The 20,211-nt window shown below is 40.3% G+C and overlaps 1 protein-coding gene across 1 annotated transcript in view; it reads left to right on the top strand.

Annotated features, from left to right (window-relative positions):
- The window catches only part of ROR1 (receptor tyrosine kinase like orphan receptor 1), a 400,859-nt gene that overhangs the window by 367,575 nt on the left and 13,073 nt on the right, over nt 1-20,211 (top strand). Inside the window, exon 8 of the mRNA XM_072730721.1 lies at nt 13,428-13,639. Within this exon, the coding sequence (XP_072586822.1) occupies nt 13,428-13,639 (212 nt within the window). The remainder of the gene's footprint in view (nt 1-13,427; nt 13,640-20,211) is intronic.

The raw sequence follows: 20,211 nt of genomic DNA, 5'->3' as shown, positions 1-20,211 counted from the left end.
ATGGAACAGAGAAGAGAAAGCTGAAACATACTAAAGAGGTCCATAAGAAGAAGTAATAAAAATGTTAAAAAGAAATCTCAGTGATGAAAATTTGGGAAACTATTATTCAATAATTTTGTTCTTATGTGTTACCTGTTACTATATTGTCTTCTCTTGCAAAATGATTTTGTGGGTGGTGAAGCATGCCAGGTTTGAGAAAGAGGTGACCAGACCCTTTTTGTGTTGCTGGGCTTTAAAATGCCTTCATGTGCAGCATAAAGAACAAATTACAAAGTAAAACTTTTCCAGAGCCACCATCGGAAACTTCAAAGCAAATTATCCGGTATTTTTAAAATGGTTTGCCCTTAATAATTCATGACTTTTCCCACATGCTATATTCGATGCTAATAGGAAATGAATAAAAATAAAATGTAGATTTATAATCATCCCCTTAGTTGTCTACCCTTTCTCCTAAACCAGGTAAGGAGAAAAAGGAGAAAAAGCATCACTCGCTGAGCATGAGTAATGTGTCAAGTATGGTGCTTGGGGTTTTCATAGGCTTTGCCCTTACACTGTGATGAGTATTATTAACCCTATGTTACTGATGTTACACCCAACTACATCTTCTTGGTACTGTACTGTGCTATCTCAGAATACTGATGTGTGTCCTTAAGAACACCAGATGAATTATTTTAGGGAAGAAACACATTGTTCGTTCCTCTCTGGGTAAGTGCTATTGTCCTTTGGGTGACTTCTGATGCTCAATTTCCAACTAATACCCAGCAGAAGTAGGAAGATAATTTGGTCATAAACTAGAAGGTTTGTTAATAAGCTGATTCAAGCTTTACTACAATTAGTTTAGTTTAGTCAAGACTCTAAATTATACCTGAGAAATATGGTTTTCATTTCAGTGACCTTCCTGAAGCAATCAGACCAAATACACACTCTGAGGAATGAAAGGAATCCTCAAACAGTTTTTCAGACTGGATAGAGAGAGAAAGATCCCCTACAAAACACTTACTTACCATGTGCCTGCACAATGCTCCATGCTTTACATATTCATGTACATTTAAAACTCATATCCATGCTATGGGGTTAATAGTGTTATTAACGTAGTCCACTGAGGTTCAGGAGGGTTAAAGAACTGGTATAAATCACACCAATGATGAGATTGGACCTTGAACCTCATCTATCTACATAAAGCTCTGACCAAACTCAAAGCTCATCCTCTCTTCCCAGACACTCCCTAGCTCCCATTTAAAGATTTTTTTTTTTTCAGAAATAAATAAAAGAATGACAATAGGCTCCACCTCTGGATCCCAGTATACAGATTCCCGTAATATGATGTGACATCAAAAAGTGTTCCCTTGCTGTGAGGAAATCCATCCTAGTATTACTGTATGTTCTCATAGTATCAGTAAATACAATGATGTTAGAAACCCTGAGAATATTTCTTTCTGCATATTAGGTGGCAGAAGACACAGTTAACCTTCTGATGACTGGTTAAGTTCTAGTCATATAAGAGATAAATTTAGATGAATGTTAAATCTAGAGATGACAAGGTAGTTCTCACCACTTACAATAATCATTTTTATTAAAAAGAACATTTTCATTTCAGTTTGAAAGAAAACAGTTGCTCTTGAATTCTTCAAGCCAAGCCACAAGTATATACATTAAGGACATAGGGAATCCTTGACATTGATCAAGAAGCAGCTGCTGAGAGGCCAGTGGCTCTTCAATGTAAGAATTAAAAAAGAAAGCAGGTTAGCATCATCTGTTGTTCCTGGGCAGGGCTTCTCAGAATTGCCCCTGGGTAGACCACCTCTAGCAATCTAATCATAATAGCATCCTACTTTATAACACTTCTTAAGAGCATTTGATTTTCTTTCTCTTTTCATTTATAGAAAAATTAAGAAAGAGAAAGTTGAAATTCCTGCCTTCTTTTATCATATGAGAAAACCAAGGTCCAGGGAAGTGGTAGGACTTACCCAAGATCATAAATCAACTACAGAATCTAGATCTCCTACCTCTAGGACCACTCACTGCTCTTTGTTCTATACTAGTGCTTCCCAAATGGCAGAAGTTTTGTCTTCCAGGGAACATTTGGCAATGTCTCAAGTACTTCGGTCCTCACTCATGGTGGAAGAGGAAGGTTGTGAGATGCTACTGGCATCTATTAGGTAGAGGTCAGAGACACTGCTAAACACCCTACAATGCACAGAATGACCCACACAAAGAATTATCCAGCCCAAAATGTCGATAGTCCCAGGATGGAGGAACCTTGAGACTGGATAGGAATTACACAATTTAAAATATAGAACAACAATAACATTAAACAGCAGTTGCCGTTTATTGAGTGCTTACAATGAGCCAAAGACCATGCTAAGAGTTTTTGTGCATTATCTCATTTATAGCAGTCCTATAGCCCTATGAGTTGGGTTTTATTCTATACAAGAAGAGAAAACTGAGACTTAGAGAGGGTAAGTAATTTATCCAAGACCAAATGGTTAATAAGCAATGAACTAAAGACTCAAACCTATAGCTGGTATGTGTATCTGTTGAGATAGATTGATAGATGATAGATGATAGATAGATAGATAGATAGATGATAGATAGATAGATATTGAGAATAATGTTTCATTTTACAGCGAGCTAAAAGCTAGTGGGGCAGATTTGAAGTGAGTCCTTTTCCTTCTTCCTCCCAAATGAGATGGAGTCTCATGGGAATGTTCCTGCATTCTTTAGTTAAGTCAAAGTTAAGGAGATTTCAAAATCTCCATGTGGTTTCTCATTTTCCTACTGATAACTTTTGTTTTCATTTCAACCAAGTAAGGCTAAAAGAAGTATAGGCCTAATTAAATGCAGAATGTGAGCATTTGTTGTACTTTCTAAAATAAAGGCATTTGAGAATGGTCTGCCACAGACCATTTTATCTGCAAACTTTCACTCTAAGACAGAAGATAAAATTAAACACAACCAAATATGTCTTCTATGAATTCTGGGAATTGGCTCTGCTAAGACTCCGTGCATGCACCCAGGTAGTGCTTGGAGGAAGTGAAAGGACCAAAGATACTTTGGGCAAGATCCGACCTCTCATCCTCCCTGTCTTTTCCTTCCTATCTATCCCAGGCATCTAACAATTAGAATGGTCAGTTATTTACTTAATCATTCACTGAAACACAATGTGTGTTGAGCTTCTATTATGCTTCAGATTTTGTGAATGGGGAGGTCACAGCATGCCCTCGTGTAGCTTACAATCTAGTAAAAGACTCAGATGGTAAAAATATGAATCATGTTCAGCACTGTTTTATAGTTCCCAACATTTATGTGCGCTGTCATGCGCTTGGCATTTTAATGACTGCTGTCTGTTCTGTAATGCCAGCATCTGGCCTGTGACTTAAAATGTGTTGAATGAATGAATCCTCATAATAACCACAGGATAAAGGTCTCCTCTCGACTCTACTGATGGAGAAGCAGAGGCAACATTTTTACTAGAGCCAACATACAAACCCAGCCCGTGGGACTGTAGGTCAGTCTTCTGTCCACTGTGACACAACTACCTAAAGGACAAATTTGAGAGTATTCAGAGGAATGAACATTCCTTTGATCATTCTGAACTCTCTAGGTGTTTGGGATGCTGTTCATTTATTTTCTGATTTGCAGCTCCACACACACAGGAATGGAGCCCACAGCCACAAAGTCATCTACTCAGAGGGACCCTAGGTGCTCCACTCAGCCTCAGCCCTGAAGAGGACTAGCTCCCCCAGCAGCTCCATGCAGGGCTCGCAGCATTTGCTGGTTTCCCGTTAAATCCAGCTCTCTCCTCCCTTCCCAGCAGCAGGTCCCCCATCCTCAGAGTTGGCCATCTTCCCTGAGAGCCTGTCTGCAAACCTTCGTTCACTACACCTTTACCTCTAGTCACTGTGGCCACCTTCCAACACAAATACTGTGGGTTGGGTGGAAACTACGTCGAAAAAGAAACATTTGCCTATGTTCTTTCCAACTGGCACCTAGGCACACCTCCCAGCTTCACAGTTCCACTGTAGCCCTATCATTGCTTTCCTACACAGCCTGGGGGCAGAACTATGGAAAATGCTTGTTTCTCTGGGAGCAGCTTTTTCATGATCTGGCCATTTTACTTTGGCTTTATTTTACCACGTGACTTCGGTTCTTTCTTTCTCCCTCATTTGTTCCTCTCTTGAATTGTATGGGGAAGCTGAATTTTGATTATATTAGGGCTTTCATATTCATACCTTGGCCCTTTATCTTACTCTAGATGAAGTCCAGAGGCCACGTTCCTTCCGCCAGCCAGGCTAGCATGTCCGAGAGGTCTCACTAAAAGTCTCTCCCTCTACCAAACAGCTAGAACTTCCAAGCGGGGGATGGTTTTGACTCCTCAGCCAGCTTCACCGAAGAGCACCCACTGATAAGAAAAGTCGTGGGCCATTTGGCTCCACTTGCAGTTTTCATACCTGGCCTATTACTTTTCTATTTCCTTTTAAGTCCTTGGCTTGCAACAGTCTGCCAAAGGGCACTGTGCCCAGTTCTGTGCCTGAAGAGCCCTGACTTGTCCCATAACCTTATAAACCCCCGCTCTGGGTTCTGCTTTGTCACAAACCATTTTCTACAACGTGGTGGTTTACAGTTCGGGGCAAGGCAGATGTTTTCCAGATTGCGAACACTGCAGTTTTTAACTCACTCTGTCAGCAGCCTTCTCCCATATTTCATAGAAGACCTGTTGTAAGGCAATTTGTCTTTCAGCCATTTCTTCAAACCAAAATTGAACATTACAGTGAATTGGATGGTGGGGAGGGGGAAATGGAGGGAGGAATAGAGCACTGCTTTGTATGGTTTGAAGTCTTCCGGAAGAGTTATTTTTATGCTACAGAGATTTTCAAGATGTACTTTATTCTCCAGTCTCTATACATTTTCGACAAAGTAAAGAACAATAGTTACCCAAAACTTATAACTAAGTCATGTTCCATAAACATTTTTAACCATAAAATAATTTTTTCTCAGAGGTTTTTTTTTTTTTTTTTATTGTTCTCAAAATATATTGAGTCATTTATCCAGTGTGTCAGCTGCTCTAGCAATAAGTTTTCGGAAGCTCTTAACTCTTTTGGCCTACCACCATGCCAATGGAAGGGCTGCTTGTCGCTTTAACCCTTTGGTGACAGAATTCTGATATACCACCACAATGATCTCTGCCATTTGTTGTATCAGCCACGGTTCTGGTAGGAAACAAAAGGCACAAGCAAACATACTATGGAGAGTTTTATAAAGAGACTGTTTATGAAGACTTTGGCAGAATTAAGGAAAACCAATAAGGTGTCGAACCCAGGGCCAACAGAAGTGGGAGGCATTACCATCCTAGGCTTGAAGAGCCAAAGGAATGATTAGTTACCTTACCCTATGGAGCCCAACTGAGGATAAAAAGAGATGTCCAAAGGCTGTGGCCAATCCTCTGCAAAGGAGGTAGCCAATCCTCTGCAACTCAGCAAGGAGGGAGCAGGGAATAAACATGTCAGCCATACTCTTCTTGCCTTTGGCAATTCTTTTTGTCCCGCCAACGTCTCCCATTGGCTGAACCTAACCAGAAGCCAGAGGGCAAGGATGCCCAATGATACTGTCTATAGAAGTCAGCCTCAGCATAATGCTGAGTAGAAAAGGACTGATACTGGATCTGAAGACAGGGAAAATATTCATCACTAGCTTTAAATCAGTTGCTTCACAAGAAAGTCAAAAGAACAGTAGGTGCCTAAATAAGATATGTCAACTCAGTTTATAAAATCAAAGAACTTTAGGGGGAATCATAGGAATCATCCAGCCTCTGTTTGAACATCACCAGAGACTGTCAGAGACAGGGACATCTCACCACCCTGAAGAAGTTATGGGATGGCCCCCACTGCTCAAAATCTGGATTTGTAAGTCTGAAACCAAAATTTATATGTGAAAGCTCCCTAATTTTTAAAAAATGTTGGCCATGAATTCAAATTAAAAAAAATCAATAAGGAACAAGTCTATGTCCTAGATCTAGATCTAGTCTGTAACCTCTGGTAACATTTATCATCCACATTTGAAGGTACTTAGCACATCCTTCATTTGATTTTTAATTTGGTCGGAAGAGTATATAACTCTTCCAACCTTTCCTTACCCATTTTCCTCCTCCTCTAAATGTTTCTTGCTTTTTTAAAGCCTTTCTTAAAAATGCTGCCTTAGGATCCCTGGGTGGTGCAGCGGTTTGGCGCCTGCCTTTGGCCCAGGGTGTGATCCTGGAGACCCGGGATCGAATCTCACGTCGGGCTCCTGGTGCATGGAGCCTGCTCCCTCTGCCTCTCTCTCTCTCTGTGTGTGACTATCATGAATAAATAAAAAAAAAAAAATTTTTTTTTTTAAAATGCTGCCTTAGAAAACACTTTTTTGGTGTTTTTAAACCAGTGAAGATAGAAGACCACGATATTTTTGATCATCACTCTGTATTGTCAATAAAGGGGTTTTTTTTGTTTTGTTTTGTTTTGTTTTGTTTTTGCTTACAGTATCATATGTAAAATTTTTTGGAGTATTTCATCGTACTATTGCTGAGTCTAGCTGAGCCTTCAAGTCTTCATTAAAACTTATCAGTCTTCTATTTTCCTCTTTTTTTTTTTCTTGGTTTTGTTACATAAAATGTTATTTAGTAGATGTGCTTAATGAGCTTCTTTAAACAAGAACCTAATGGCAAGCTATGTCTATTTGTAAAATTTCAACTGTTGGTTTGGGTCATTATTTTAGCTTATTTTGAGTAAACCTCTAAAATTTTATTTGTCTAGTCAGTTTTCTTTCCTAGATTTGGGTCATTTTCAAGTTAGATGAATATGGCATCATCACGTAGTTGATGATAATGTCAAACAGGCAGGTTCACTCATGCTTAGTTCTCTACAATTTGAGGTTGATTTGCTGATTAACACTGTTAGGGTATAGGCACATGGTAAATTACAAATATATCTAATGATATTAATATCTAACCCTCCATCTTTGGTCCATAAGGATATCATGGGTCACTTGATAAAATGTCTTGCTAAAAGTTTAAGTGTGCTTGGTCTACCACTCTAAAATAATGCTATCAAAATGAAAGAGATTTAATTTTAGAAAACCTTTTGAATTTTGGCATGTAAAGATTAGCCCAATTAAAAAGTGGATGAAGGACTTAGATATTTCTCCAAAGAAGATATATAAATGACCAATAGTATGTAAGAAGAACAGAATCTCAAAGAGATATTTGTTCACCCATGTACATTGCAGCATTATTCACAATAGCTGAGAGGTGGAAGCAAGCCCATCAATGGATGAATCCAGAAAGAAAATGTGATATATACATACAATGGAATATTATTCAGCCTTAAAAAAGAAGGAAGTCTGACACATGCAACAACATGGATAAACCTTGAGGACATTTTACTGAGTGAAATAAAATAAACCAGTCATAAAAAGACATATATTGTATGATTCTGCTTATATGAGGTCTCTAAAATAGTCAAATTCGTAGAAACAGAGTATAGACCAGGTGTTGTCAGGGGCTAGAGGGAAAGGGAAATGGGGAGTTATCATTCAATAAGTACAGAGTTTTAGTTCTGCAAGATGAAAAAGCTTTGGAGATCTTTTGTACAACAGTGTGCATATGCTTAGCACTACTGAACTGTACGCTTAAAAATGTTAAGATGGTAAGTTTTGTTAATTTTTTTCCATAACTAAATTTTTTTCAGTAAAAGAACAAAGATTAGCCCAACTCTCTCCTTTTATAGAAGAGAAAACCGAGATCCTAAGAATTAATAGAAACTTATAGTGACCTCGTTTGGATTCTAGTTACTAAGATTTTTCTCAAGTGCTCACACGATAAGTTACTGTCCCTAACTTATGAGTCTAAAACATTTTAATCACTGAAGAGAAACATTTTAATCACTATATATGTCCAATCAGAGTCTTCTTAAGAATTAATTTGAGAATAGGGACACCTAGGTGGCTCAGCGGTTGGGTGCCTGCCTTTGGCCCAGGGCGTTGATCCTAGAGACCTGGGATCGAGTCCCGTGTCGGGCTCCCTACAGGGAGCCTGCTTCTCCCTCTCCTCTGTCTTTGCCTCTCTCTCTCTCTCTCTCTTTCTCTGTGTGTGTGTGTCTCTCATGAATAAATAAATGAAATCTTTAAAAAAAAAAAAAGAATTAATTTGAGAATACATAAGGCAATAGATCATCTACTTAGTATTTCCATCATTAAATTGAGAGACCTAATGGTGGACCCAGCATACCAACTGAAGGCCTAGTTAACAGATTTTCTCCTTTGGCTTCCAGGAATATGCTTAAACATCGCTGGTGCAAGTTCCTATCTGCCACAGACTGTTATTTTATAGTTTTCAAATAATAGATGGTAGCAATTCCTATTTGTTTTCTACAGTTTTTATTTCTTTTCAGAAAAGATTATAATTTAACTTGTTTCTTTGGGGAGGATTCTAAGGTTCTGTAAGATTTCTTCCCCCACCTTTGCCATTTTTAAGATCTAAGGACTTTTTTGTTTTAACTCAAATATCCCAGATGATGTTTCACTTTATGAAAGTACCTCTTGAATAGGAAATCATGTTTACCTTGTTTTAAGCCCCAGGATAAGAAAAGAGTATTTTCTCCATTATATTTAATTACTAATCAAAGTATTGAATATCTTTGTAAAAATAAAATAGGAATGTTAGATGTGAACTGTGATACCAAATTGTTGATTTTTAAAAGGAAATTAATCATGTGATCCAGACTAAATAGTTGGTTTCAAAAATCCCAAGTATTTAATTTGATGTAACTAATACGTGCATTTAACTTTTAAATGGTTATTTTGAAGTATTAAAAATCTTCACCATTCTAATTTCCAGCCAAGTTTTTTTAAAAAAGATTTTATTTATTTATTCATGAGAGACACAGAGAAAGAGAGATTGAGAGAGAGAGAGAGAGAAGCAGAGACACAGGCAGAGGGAGAAGCAGACAGGGAGCCCAACGTGAGACTCGATCCTGGGTCTCCAGGATTACGACCTGGGCTGAAGGCAGCGCTGAACCCCTGAGCCACCGGGGCTGCCCTCCAGCCAAGTTTCTTTGTAATGCATTGAGGGTGTCCAATATCCTTTAAAGTGAACAGTAAGAATAGTGTCCATTGTTCTAAAATGATTCTGTTTAATAGCGTGATCTCTACTAAATATTGGCCCTCATTAAAGGGAGCCTTGGAATCTTAAGGAGAATAATGAAGGACAATTCCATATATTTTAATTTTTATTAGTAATATAATTTTAAAAGCATAGAAGCATTGAAGGCAGACAGGCTTGCATTCCAACCCAGACTCTATCACTTTCCGGCTTTGTCAAATTATTTGTTCTTTCTTAGCCTTAGTCTACGTGTAAAATTGAGATGAAGGCAGCCCCAGTGGCCCAGCAGTTTAACGCCGCCTTCAGCCCAGGGCCTGATCCTGGAGTCCTGGGATCGAGTCCCACATCAGGCTCCCTGCATGGAGCCTGCTTCTCCGTCTGCCTGTATCTCTGCCTCTCTCTCTCTCTCTCTCCCTCTCTCTCTCTGTGTGTGTGTGTGTGTCTCTCATGAGTAAATAAATAAAATCTTTAAAAAATAAAAATAAAAATAAAAAATTGAGATGACACCAAGTACCCGGTTAAAGTGATGAATAAAAATGCTAGGCTGTTCGTGAGAGCTGAGCCCACAGTGGGGGCTGGGCTCTGCCGCTGACCTCTGCCCACCCACCCCCCCCCACCTCCGACCCTTTATGTCAGACTGTAAGTCACTATTTTTGTGAAAAGCTATGCGACCCCCACAGCAAAGGCCACTCCTGTCCTCTCCTGCCCCTGTGTAGCATTCAAACCCTTGCACTTCGCACACTGCACCCAGAGCACAGGGGATTTTTTAGCATGCGTCCCACCCGGGTATGTTTAGGCTTATAAACCAGACTTCAGGCTCACATGTGTTTTACTTTGTTCAGGCTGCAGCTTCCTCTGTTGTGTTGGATCGCCCTAATAAAGACTTCAGAACTGAAAAAAAAAAAAAATGCTAGGCTGTTAAAAGAAGTTGACCAATGTTAATTTTCTAATTTTCCATGAGTAAGGTTAGTTGTTCTGTGGAATGTTTTCATATAAAGTTTTTTGAGCCAGACTGACTCTCTTCCGGCCTGATGTGGAGAGAGGTGTGTGGGGGGGAGTAAATGTGCTATTACAGGTTGACAATCGGTCGAAATTTGTTTTCTGTCATTTCCAACATGGCCATGTATTGTTCTGCTTGATTATTTCACTTGGCAAGAAGACACTGTGGGCTCGTTTGCATATCCTCGGTGTAATCAGAAGGAGCCAAGTTTGCCTATGTTTAAAGGATTCAGCTTCTTGAAGTTTATGCTCCTTGCAGACCCACTGGGAGATTTGTCCCAGACCTCCCATTTACAATCACAGGCGTTCTGTGAATAATCTGATACAGAATGAGAACAGAATAGATTCCTTTGTTTGCCAGACAGGTGAGAGCCCTACTTTCCCTCATTGCTAGAAACCTGGGCCAGAAAAATGACTAGCGTTACATGAGTACTAAATTAATCTCATTCCTTTGTAATCATTACTCTCATAATGATTTCACTGAAAATCCAAGAATAACAAGAGGGATCCACCACCACCCCCCCAGCACACACTAGGGTACTGAGAAATTTGAAAGTGTTTTTATGTGTTCATAATCATAGCATCCAACAAGTATATGGCAATTTTCGATTTTCTGATGTTTTGTCATGAGAATTATTATCTTTCATGTGAGCCAAATAGGATTGGTAGAGCATTTATTCCCTTTAAGTAAATAAATGAGGGGATAAGGTAAAAGAGGTTGTTTCCTGCTTCAGGTTATTTAGAATTCCTTACCCAAAGTTTTTATCTCTGAATCCTTTTCTACTCTAAGGGTAAGAGTTAAACAGTGAGTGATTGGATTGTAATAGGTACTGGAGTAGATACTTCCTATGTTACTTCATTTACTGTTTACAACAACACTATGAAATAGGTATTACTCTTCTTATCTATAGGTGGGTTTGCTCAGAGAGGCTAAGTGCCTACTGAAGGTTGCACAGATGAGGACAAAGGCAGTCTTCAGAGGTTTCTGACTCTAAGTCACACAGTTCCTTTATTCTGCTACATCATCTCTAAAGTGTCTACATAGATAGGCAGGCAGACAGATCTTAGATATAGATAGATGATCCACTCTGGATCTATTATATTCCTATTATAAAAGCTCTATCTGCTAGGCCCTGTGGGAAACATTTTTCCATGTGATTTCTTTCTCTCTGTCCATCCACCCAAGACATACAGACACAATCCTTAAAAAAGTACCTGAGAACAGTTCCCAAGATGAGAATGACTAGAATGGCCTCCAAAGATGCCTGGGTTATGTGTTAACCTGCCCCTGGATAAAGTGGAGAGTGCAAAAACAGCACATCTGGCAAAGCTTCTGTGTCATTTCCCACCTTTCATCCTTCCTACCTTTGTGCAACAAGAGAAGTCCTAGCATGATAAAATGGGTGCCAAACAACAGCCATTCTCAAATTACTGGCCATGCAGTGGAGTATCTAGGGCAGGAGATAGGAAGCAAGACCGAGAGGGGAGGAGTCCCAGCTTTTGAATTACTAGCTGCATATCCTTGGGCAAGGTACTTAACCACTCTGACCCCCTAGCTTTCTCACCTGTAAAAATGGGCATAAGGGTGGCCCCTGCCTCATGGGGTTCGTTGTGAGGATAAAATCAATGAGTTAAGGAAAAGCACTTCCAACAGTACCTGGCCCATAATAATAATAATAGCTACATGATTTTGTTCTAGAAAACACTCCATAAATATTAAAACTGTTATTTTTATTATACCCAATAAGCAGATTTTACTCCTCTTCAAACCTCTCTGAGAGTTAACCCACAGCAGTTCCAACACCTAGGTTTTGTGCCCCTTCTTAACTTCGTGTGTTGAGTCTGTATCTGTAGGGAGAAGGCAGTGTGATTTAGTTACTGCTATATCTCACTGAACAATAGGTTCCCCAAGCAGGTGTGTCCAAGCACAAACTATGTTTAGTATATTCTTGTTTATCTGTAATAAGGAAGCTCACTATTTAAAGGGACTTTCTGGGTCTCTTAACCACTCTAGTCATACTTCCCTTGTAGCATTTCCAACAACATATTGTAATTATCTTTTCTCTGTTTTCTTTCCCCAACCATGAACTCCTTAAAGGCAAAGGACATACCTATTTAATTTTATATTCCCAGCACCAAGAATAGTGCTTGGCAATAGTAGTTTTTGTTTACTGAACAAGTGGGAGGATGAGTGAATGGATGCATGGTTAATTCTAAGTTAAGTAAATAATCATCTCCAAATTTTGGGTGGATCTGAATTTTCACACTTTGGATTTTCTTAAGGCAAGATGGTTGATGAGGTTATAGGTGATCAGGGCATGTATTATGTAACCTTTCTGATTACTGCCGATAATTCTTGTGTTTGTTTTGTCAGTCAAATAATTTATTATCACATGCCCAAAGTATTTAAAGGTCAGACTCAAATCAGTTTTTAGAAAGTATGCCTCATGTCCTCCTATTCATATTATATTCTTTTCCAAGCAATGGTACAGTAGATATATAAGATTTCAAAAATATACTTCAGAGTGTTAGCACTCATTGTTACTGTGTTCATATGAAATCAATTAAGAAGAATTCTGGGGTTTCAAAAAGTGTCAAGTTATTCAGTGATGCTGTGCTGGAGGGAATTGTAGACACTATCCAAAATAGATACTTCACTTTTGCAGACAAGAAGAAGTGAGGCCCCGAGAGGTGAATGATTTGTTCAAGGTCACACAACTCATCAGAGACTGGGTCAGGTCCCCATATTGTCAGGCCAGTGGCTTTGTGGACCCTGGGATTCTTGAGTGACATTGATTCTTGAGTGACATTGATTCTGGAAGATGTGGGACTGGCCCTGTAAGTCCAAACCAGCAAGACAAGGGCATGAGTTCTGGAACACCATGCTGTGGTGGTCGATCCAGGCTAGCAGCCAATGAAAGAAGAGCCCTGTGGTCCACGTGAATGCTCTTGGGTATCTATGGTCCATTCACATGACTTTTTTAACGTTTAAGGTGTCAGAGAAATGCAGGTCTGCTGCTAAAGAGAGGCAGCATCAGACAGGGACCCACACACATGCAAAGGCTTCATAGTGTCCCTCTGCAATTTTTAAACATTTGAACTTTAAACTTTTAAACTTCAATAAATTATGTTGAAGGTTTGATAGAAACAAATTGTAATAAGCAATGCTTCCTTTTTTTCTCCAGTGAATTTGTGTGTATAGGAGAATAGGAGGTCATTTTAAACTATGCAGTGTAATATTATACATGTTATTTGAACTAGTATGACTTTTGCCCTCTTTTATTTCTATACCCAGATTCGAAGGATTCCAAGGAGAAGAATAAAATGGAAATCTTGTACATACTCGTGCCCAGTGTTGCTATTCCTCTGGCCATTGCTTTGCTCTTCTTCTTCATTTGTGTATGCCGCAATAACCAGAAGTCCTCGTCACCACCTGTCCAGAGGCAGCCGAAACATGTCAGAGGTCAAAATGTGGAGATGTCAATGCTGAATGCATATAAACCCAAGGTAAAATTAGCAGTACAGAGCTGCAGAGATTCTGTAGGCTTCAGGTTAAAGCAGAACGTATCATCCTCCCCAACTTAGAAATCAATTGATCTAGAATCAGAGTTTACAAGCTCTAGCATTCACGTCTGCCTTGACTGTGTACCTCTAACTTTATCCAAGGCAGCTGGAACATTCTTTCATCAGTGTGTCCATACCAGTGTTGTTGGACCAGCCACATCACTGCCTCACCATCGAGTCTGGGCTAGAAAGAATCCTTAAGACATCATCTCTCCTAAGGACTCAGAGTGTGAGCTATTTTTCAAAATTTCAAAAGAAAAAAAAATTTTCAAAAGAAGGAAATACCACGTTCTTCTAATCACACTGAAAGAGATGAACAGAGAAAAAAAAAACACGGTTTACCAACTTCACTGTCAAAAAATCCTTTTTATTGCACAACAGCACGCATAGATTATACCCTTAAGAATGGTAAGTTTTATGTGATGTGTTTTTTTGCCACAACAACATAACCTAAATCCTAACCTAGGAACTAAGTTAGGTTAAATGTCCAACCTCAATCCATTTCTCTTTGGTTTAAGCATAAAGAAAAGTATTGTCCTTCCTGTGATCTTCAAATGCTGGTTTATGATAGCCTACCTTAGCCTTCTCATTTCTCTACTAAATCAAGCCACTTCCTTTTAGTTTTCCCTCCTCATCTTTCAACATATGGGTTGCTCTGGGTCTTGGCAAGGAACCCAGGGTCACCGGCCCTTACCTTAAACAGAACACATACTCCGCTTCTTGAAGCTGAAATACAATAGAGGCTTTCTCTCCAGAAAGCCAGAACCTCTTGGCAAAGAGAGTTCATTTAAATAATTTAGAGGACATCCAAAAAGCCTGTCTCTTCTTATTCCAACTCCATAGGACATTCATTCACTCATTCTGCAAATATTTATCTTCTCTGTGGGTGAATGACCATATTATTCATTTGACCTTCAATAAAGAGAAGATGTCTCTTTTTAATAAAATTTTAGGGAAAACTGTCTTCACACTCAAATTAACTAATTATTTTAACTAATAAGTAGAGTTGCATGTTGGGACTGACTCCTAGCCCTCATTTGATTTTAGTCTGCTTTGCAGTTGGATTTTTTTTTTAAGTCTTAAAATATTTTTCTGTTGTAGTCATATCTGTTAGTAAGGTTTTTGGATTTCTTTTTTTTTTTTTTTTTTGGTTTTTGGATTTCTTAAATGTTGAAAATTCACTTGTAAGTATTCTATCCCAAGTGAAACCACTGTTTTCTTAAGTGTGAATTTTTACCATTAAAAAAACCCCACAGACCCTGAAGACCACTGTGTTCACTAAGCGGCTTGGGGGACAGGTAAAGGTGGAGGTTTAATTGGTTTTGACATTTTAGCTGCCAGCTAGCCAGCTTACGTACATTATGGCATGTTATATAGTATTACATTCAATCCTTACAAGGTAGTAGAAGAAAACAGAGGCATTAATATTGCACATTCTTGAAGTAACACCCAGTTGACCTTTTTTACATTTCCCATTTTTCAAAGTTCCAGTGCAATAGTCTTTTTCCATGAGACTCTTTCCCCATCTTTTCTGTTATTAAATGTTGAGAAACCTTAGAAACACCAGAACTCTGGACAGAGAGAGACCCAGATCAGCTTGGTTACAGCAGTCACCGTGCAGCTACTAGCATCCTAGAGAGGTGGACTCCTTGTTGCTGTGGCTCCTGCACAGCAGGAGAACCATGGGAAGAGTTCTTTCTATTTGGGAAAATTGTCAATTTTGTAAGTCAGCCTCAATCTGCAACTCAATTTCATTATTAGCAGAGGTTTGTTTTGTGAAGCACAATGTCCAGTAGGCATGATGGTTTGGATTTATGCAGTCTTCCAAATTAAGATCTCAGAGAGTTTTGTGGCATAAATGGAGAAAGCTATGTCGATGGATACAAATTGTCAAGAACTATACCAGGAGCTTTTATATTCATCATCTCATTTAATCCTCACAGCTGTTCTATAATATAGGTGTTAATCACTACCATACAACCAAGGTAACTGAGACTCATACAAATTAAGTAATTTGCCCCAAATTAAAGAGCTAGAGATTGGAAGAGATGAAACATGAACATAGGATTTTTCACAACTAAATAAAATCCTTGTACTTGCCTGACCCCATAACTTTTCCACAGAACCAATCATGCTGGGGAAGAAGAGTGGGAGGGGGTCAGGCAAACAACTGAATATGATTCCATTTGGTCACTTTGGGCTGAACACTAACCACAGGCATCACCCTGGCTTGTGATAAATCCTTAAGAGGCTTGTGTAACACTTACACGTCTAAATGATATAGCTCTGGTCCTGCCAAAGGCATGTGAGATTTGGCCAGAGCAATAATAGTCCTCTATCCTCCATGGTCATAGAAACAAATGTAAAATAGACTGGGACAAATTTTCCCAAAGACTTGGTGAAGTAAGGATTGTTCTCATCATTTCCAATGTCCCTTACAAAGTCTCCCAGTGCCAAGAGTTCTCCAACACAAGAACATTTAGCCTTACACAGCTCTCAAGTCATTCTGAGCCACCCCGTAAGGAGGAATGGCTCAAGTGTATTTGACAGGGTTGAGGAGGGGGAAAGAAACAACAAAAATACATGCTCGCTCTTTTTCTCTTACTCTCTTCAGAGATTTGGCTCCAATCAAATTTGAGTTATTCTGTTGTTTGTTTTGGTTCTTACTGAGTGCCCTTCCTGGAAAAAGCACAAAGGACTTCGAAGACCTTAAAGAAAATTCCTAATTGTAAACAGTCAATCTCTAAAAGTGCTTTGAAAGGTCACTGACACATAAGTATTACATGTACCTATAAAATTGAGAAGGAAGGAACACACATAAGAAAGAAAGAGGAAAAAAAGTCCTGAGAACAAACACCCTACCCGCATAGAATCAAAAGAATATTTGAAAGCTGGGATGTAGAAGAATATGAAGCATGGAAGCTGGTGTGCCCGAGCCTTATTCTTACTTTATCTTGGTCAATTCAAAAGTCAGAGACTCCAGGATTTTTATGGATCCAGATGAATATGCCCTTCAGGCTTTAGACTGTTTCTATCTCTCTCCACTTGCTGAGCTGCTAAAGTCACCCCCCACCCCCACCAAGTGTTCAGATGAAGAAGAGGCTCTTCAGGGAGATTAGAAACCCATACCCTTCAGAGGAGGCAATAGCAGTCACAGACAGACTGGTTGACAGACCTGGCTTGAGTCCCCAGAGAGGTGGATGAAGCAGTTGGGAGTTAGACTTAGTCAGTTAGACTTCAATGAGTTTCCCACTAATCTATGGGGAAAGGAAGTCAGTGGACCAGAGATACTTCTCTGGCTCCAGCCCCCCTGCCCCATGTATAATGTACTGTGCATTTGTTTTTCTTTTATTTGGTTCGGCAGAAGATTTCAAGCCAAACCATTCCCCGGTTGTCCTGTGTCTGAAAAACAGGGCAGTGTCTGTAAGGAGCAAAGGCTGAGGAGCAGTCTCCCTGGGGAGGGAGCAAGGTGGGACAGCCTCCCAGCAAAGCACAGCAGTGGGGGTGTGGGCTTCTATCTTTCCTTATGGGACTCTGCTCTGTGAGACCCCGGGACACAGAGAAGCTAAGAGGAGAAGGCGTTTGAGAATGGAGAACAAAGAACAGTGGGTGGGGTTCGGGAAGGGCCACAGCCAAAGCCTGAACAGGCCCGTGGGTCAGACTCCTGCAACTCCTGGCTGGTAGAAAGAACATTGGGGGGAAAGCAGGATTTGCCTCACTTTCTGAAGCTGGTAACTCTATTTTACTTCTCAATTTACCCTCATCTCTTGCCAACTTCTCTGTTTCTTCACTTCCAGGCAATTCCTCTCTCTTTTCCCTTTCCAGCCAAAGTAGTTGCTAAATGTACTGACACTTGGTCATATTCTCTGGGTCTGTCCCTTGTGCCACAACATACTTCCATCCACAAAGCCCTGCTGTGGTCTGGCTACCCCCCTTTGAAGCCCTGGCCTTCCCCCGCATCACCACACTTGGTGCTAAATGTCCTCAATAGCTTTTCCACTCAGTCCTTAAAGCCTTTGTCTCCCCAGACTTCTGAGCTCATCATTCTATTGACAGGGCCCTCTAGGGAATCACCAGTGATGTAATTCTATCCAATGGCCTTTTCCAAGTCTTTATCCTCTTTAATTTCCCTGGAGTCTTGGATATTCTGAACCACCATACTTTTTCCTCTTGGCTTTCCTCCTATCTCCTCTGTTTCTTTCACTAGTTCCTTCATTTTTTTTAAAGAGACTTTATTTATTTATTCATGAGAGACACAGAGAGAGAGAGAGGCAGAGACACAGGCAGAGGGAGAAGCAGGCTCCATGCGGGGAGCCCGAGTGGGACTGGATCCCAGGACTCCAGGATCACGACCTGAGCCGAAGGCAGATGCTCAACCACTGAGCCACTCAGGCGCCCTTCACTAGTTCCTTCCGTTCCTCTTTTCCTTTCTCCCTCTTCTTCTTCTTCTTCTTCTTCTTCTTCTTCTTCTTCTTCTTCTTCTTCTTCTTTCTCCTTCTCCTTCTCCTTCTTCTTCTTCTTCTTCTTCTTCTTCTTCTTCTTCTTCTTCTTCTTCTTTTCTCTCTCTCTCTCTCTCTCTCTCTCTCTCTCTCTCTCTCTCGCTAATTTTATCCTCTGGCATTACTTTTGCTCCCATTTGATATACATTCCCCAATCTGGAAGGGCCAGTCTCAAGTTAGGAAATTCTTTCTTCCAGCACCAAAGGATCCATACTCTCTGGGCCTAACTTACCTTTCTAGCCACATTTTTTCATAGTCTATTTCTCGGAGGTACTTCGATAGACTCCAAAGGGCGAGGACTGAAAGTAAAGAGAGATGATTACAAATCTCAGCTCTGTTGATTACCTGCCATAAGGCCTTAAGCAAATTCTCTGAACCTTTGTTTTCTCCCCTGTAAAACAAGTATACGAATAGTGCTTGGAGATTTTTTTTTTTTAAGATTTTATTTATTTATTCATGAGAGACAGGGAGAGAGAGGCAGAGACACAGGCAGAGGGAGAAGCAAGCTCCATGCAGGGAGCCTGACATGGGACTCGATCCCTGGTCTCCGGGATCATGCCCTGAGCTGAAGGCAGGTGCTCAATCACTGAGCCACCCAGGCATCCGTTTTTTGTTTTGTTTTGTTTTGTTTTTTTTCTTATTTAGAAGTTCTAGCAGGGGAGCACAGCTACTTCTATACCCTTGACCAAAGAATGGTCCTCCTCTATCTGGGAAGGTCATCCTCTTTGACCAAGTGCACAGCTTCAGAACAGATATGCATGGATCCCTGGGGGGACAAGGGGACACCCCCACCAGCAGCCAGATCAGCCAAATCAACCCTGGCGATCAGTGAAGGGATGGATCACCCTCACATCCAATCTTTTCATCACTTTGAGATAGCATGTCTGGTACTTCACTGGTACTCAATAGCTTGAAGTTACTATTATTCTTGTTACAATTATGATATGAGCAACCACAAATATTTTAACTACCAAATATTTCAACTACCAAAAGCTGTGCACAGGATAATGTAGGTTGTGAGGAAACCATAGGATCCAGCAGGCCACATTAACTAGGGTGAGGACAAAAGCAACAGAAGCTCAGTAGATACTGAAGGTAGCTCTTTGGACGGCTCTGGTAATCCATTCAGTTCACGTAAATCCCTCTGCCCCACACCCTGTTGACACCCTAAGTAAAATCCTTGAGGGTGGAGAGGGTCTAGCTCCAGAGTTCCGGCTGGGAGGCTGTCTAGCACAGAGCCTCAGCTCCAATGTATGTCTGTAGAAACTTAACTTCCAGGGAGAATGAGCATTAGAAGTGGATAGATTAGGGTAGCCTGGTGGCTCAGCGGTTTAGCGCCACCTTCAGCCCAGGGCATGATCCTGGAGTCCCGGGATCAAGTCCCACGTCGGGCTCCCTGCTTCTCCCTCTGCCTGGGTCTCTGCCTCTCTCTGTGTGTATCTCTCATGAATAAATAAATAAAATCTTTTTTTAAAAAAAAGAAATGGGTAGATTATAAGTGATATTACAAGTAAGCTAAAGTATATCACATGCATTATCTTAATGGGGTCTCTCTTACGACCTTATGAAGTAGGTGCTAATTTGAGCCTGATTTGAGAGTAAGAAAACTTGAACTTGGGCCTGCCCAGGTCCAGAGCCCAAGTGCTTCCACATTGCTTCCCCATGGCACTCTACTGCTTTAATTTTCAGACTGACCAAACACATGAGCTCAAGTTATGAGTACTTGGTGGCTCAAGTGGACATTAAAAATATTGGCTTCTGTTCTGCCTGTTTCCAGGCAGGACAGAACCTCTTCCATTGACATTGTCAAGTAACCACCACAGAATCAACCCTGATGACCACCAAACATTCAAACTAACCATCAGAAAGTTACGTTACAGAGAAAAGAACCACTTCTGAAAATAAATCACTTCCAGAGAAGTGCAGCTGAACTCTGGACAAGTGTGGCAGTCTGTTGGTTGAAACTCCCTCCTAAATTTGATGGCATAAGCTGGAAGGCACTTAGTTCAGCTATAG

This window comes from Vulpes vulpes, chromosome 12, assembly GCF_048418805.1.
Source record: "Vulpes vulpes isolate BD-2025 chromosome 12, VulVul3, whole genome shotgun sequence".
Lineage (NCBI taxonomy): Eukaryota > Metazoa > Chordata > Mammalia > Carnivora > Canidae > Vulpes > Vulpes vulpes.
This window is presented reverse-complemented; position numbering and strand designations above follow the sequence as displayed.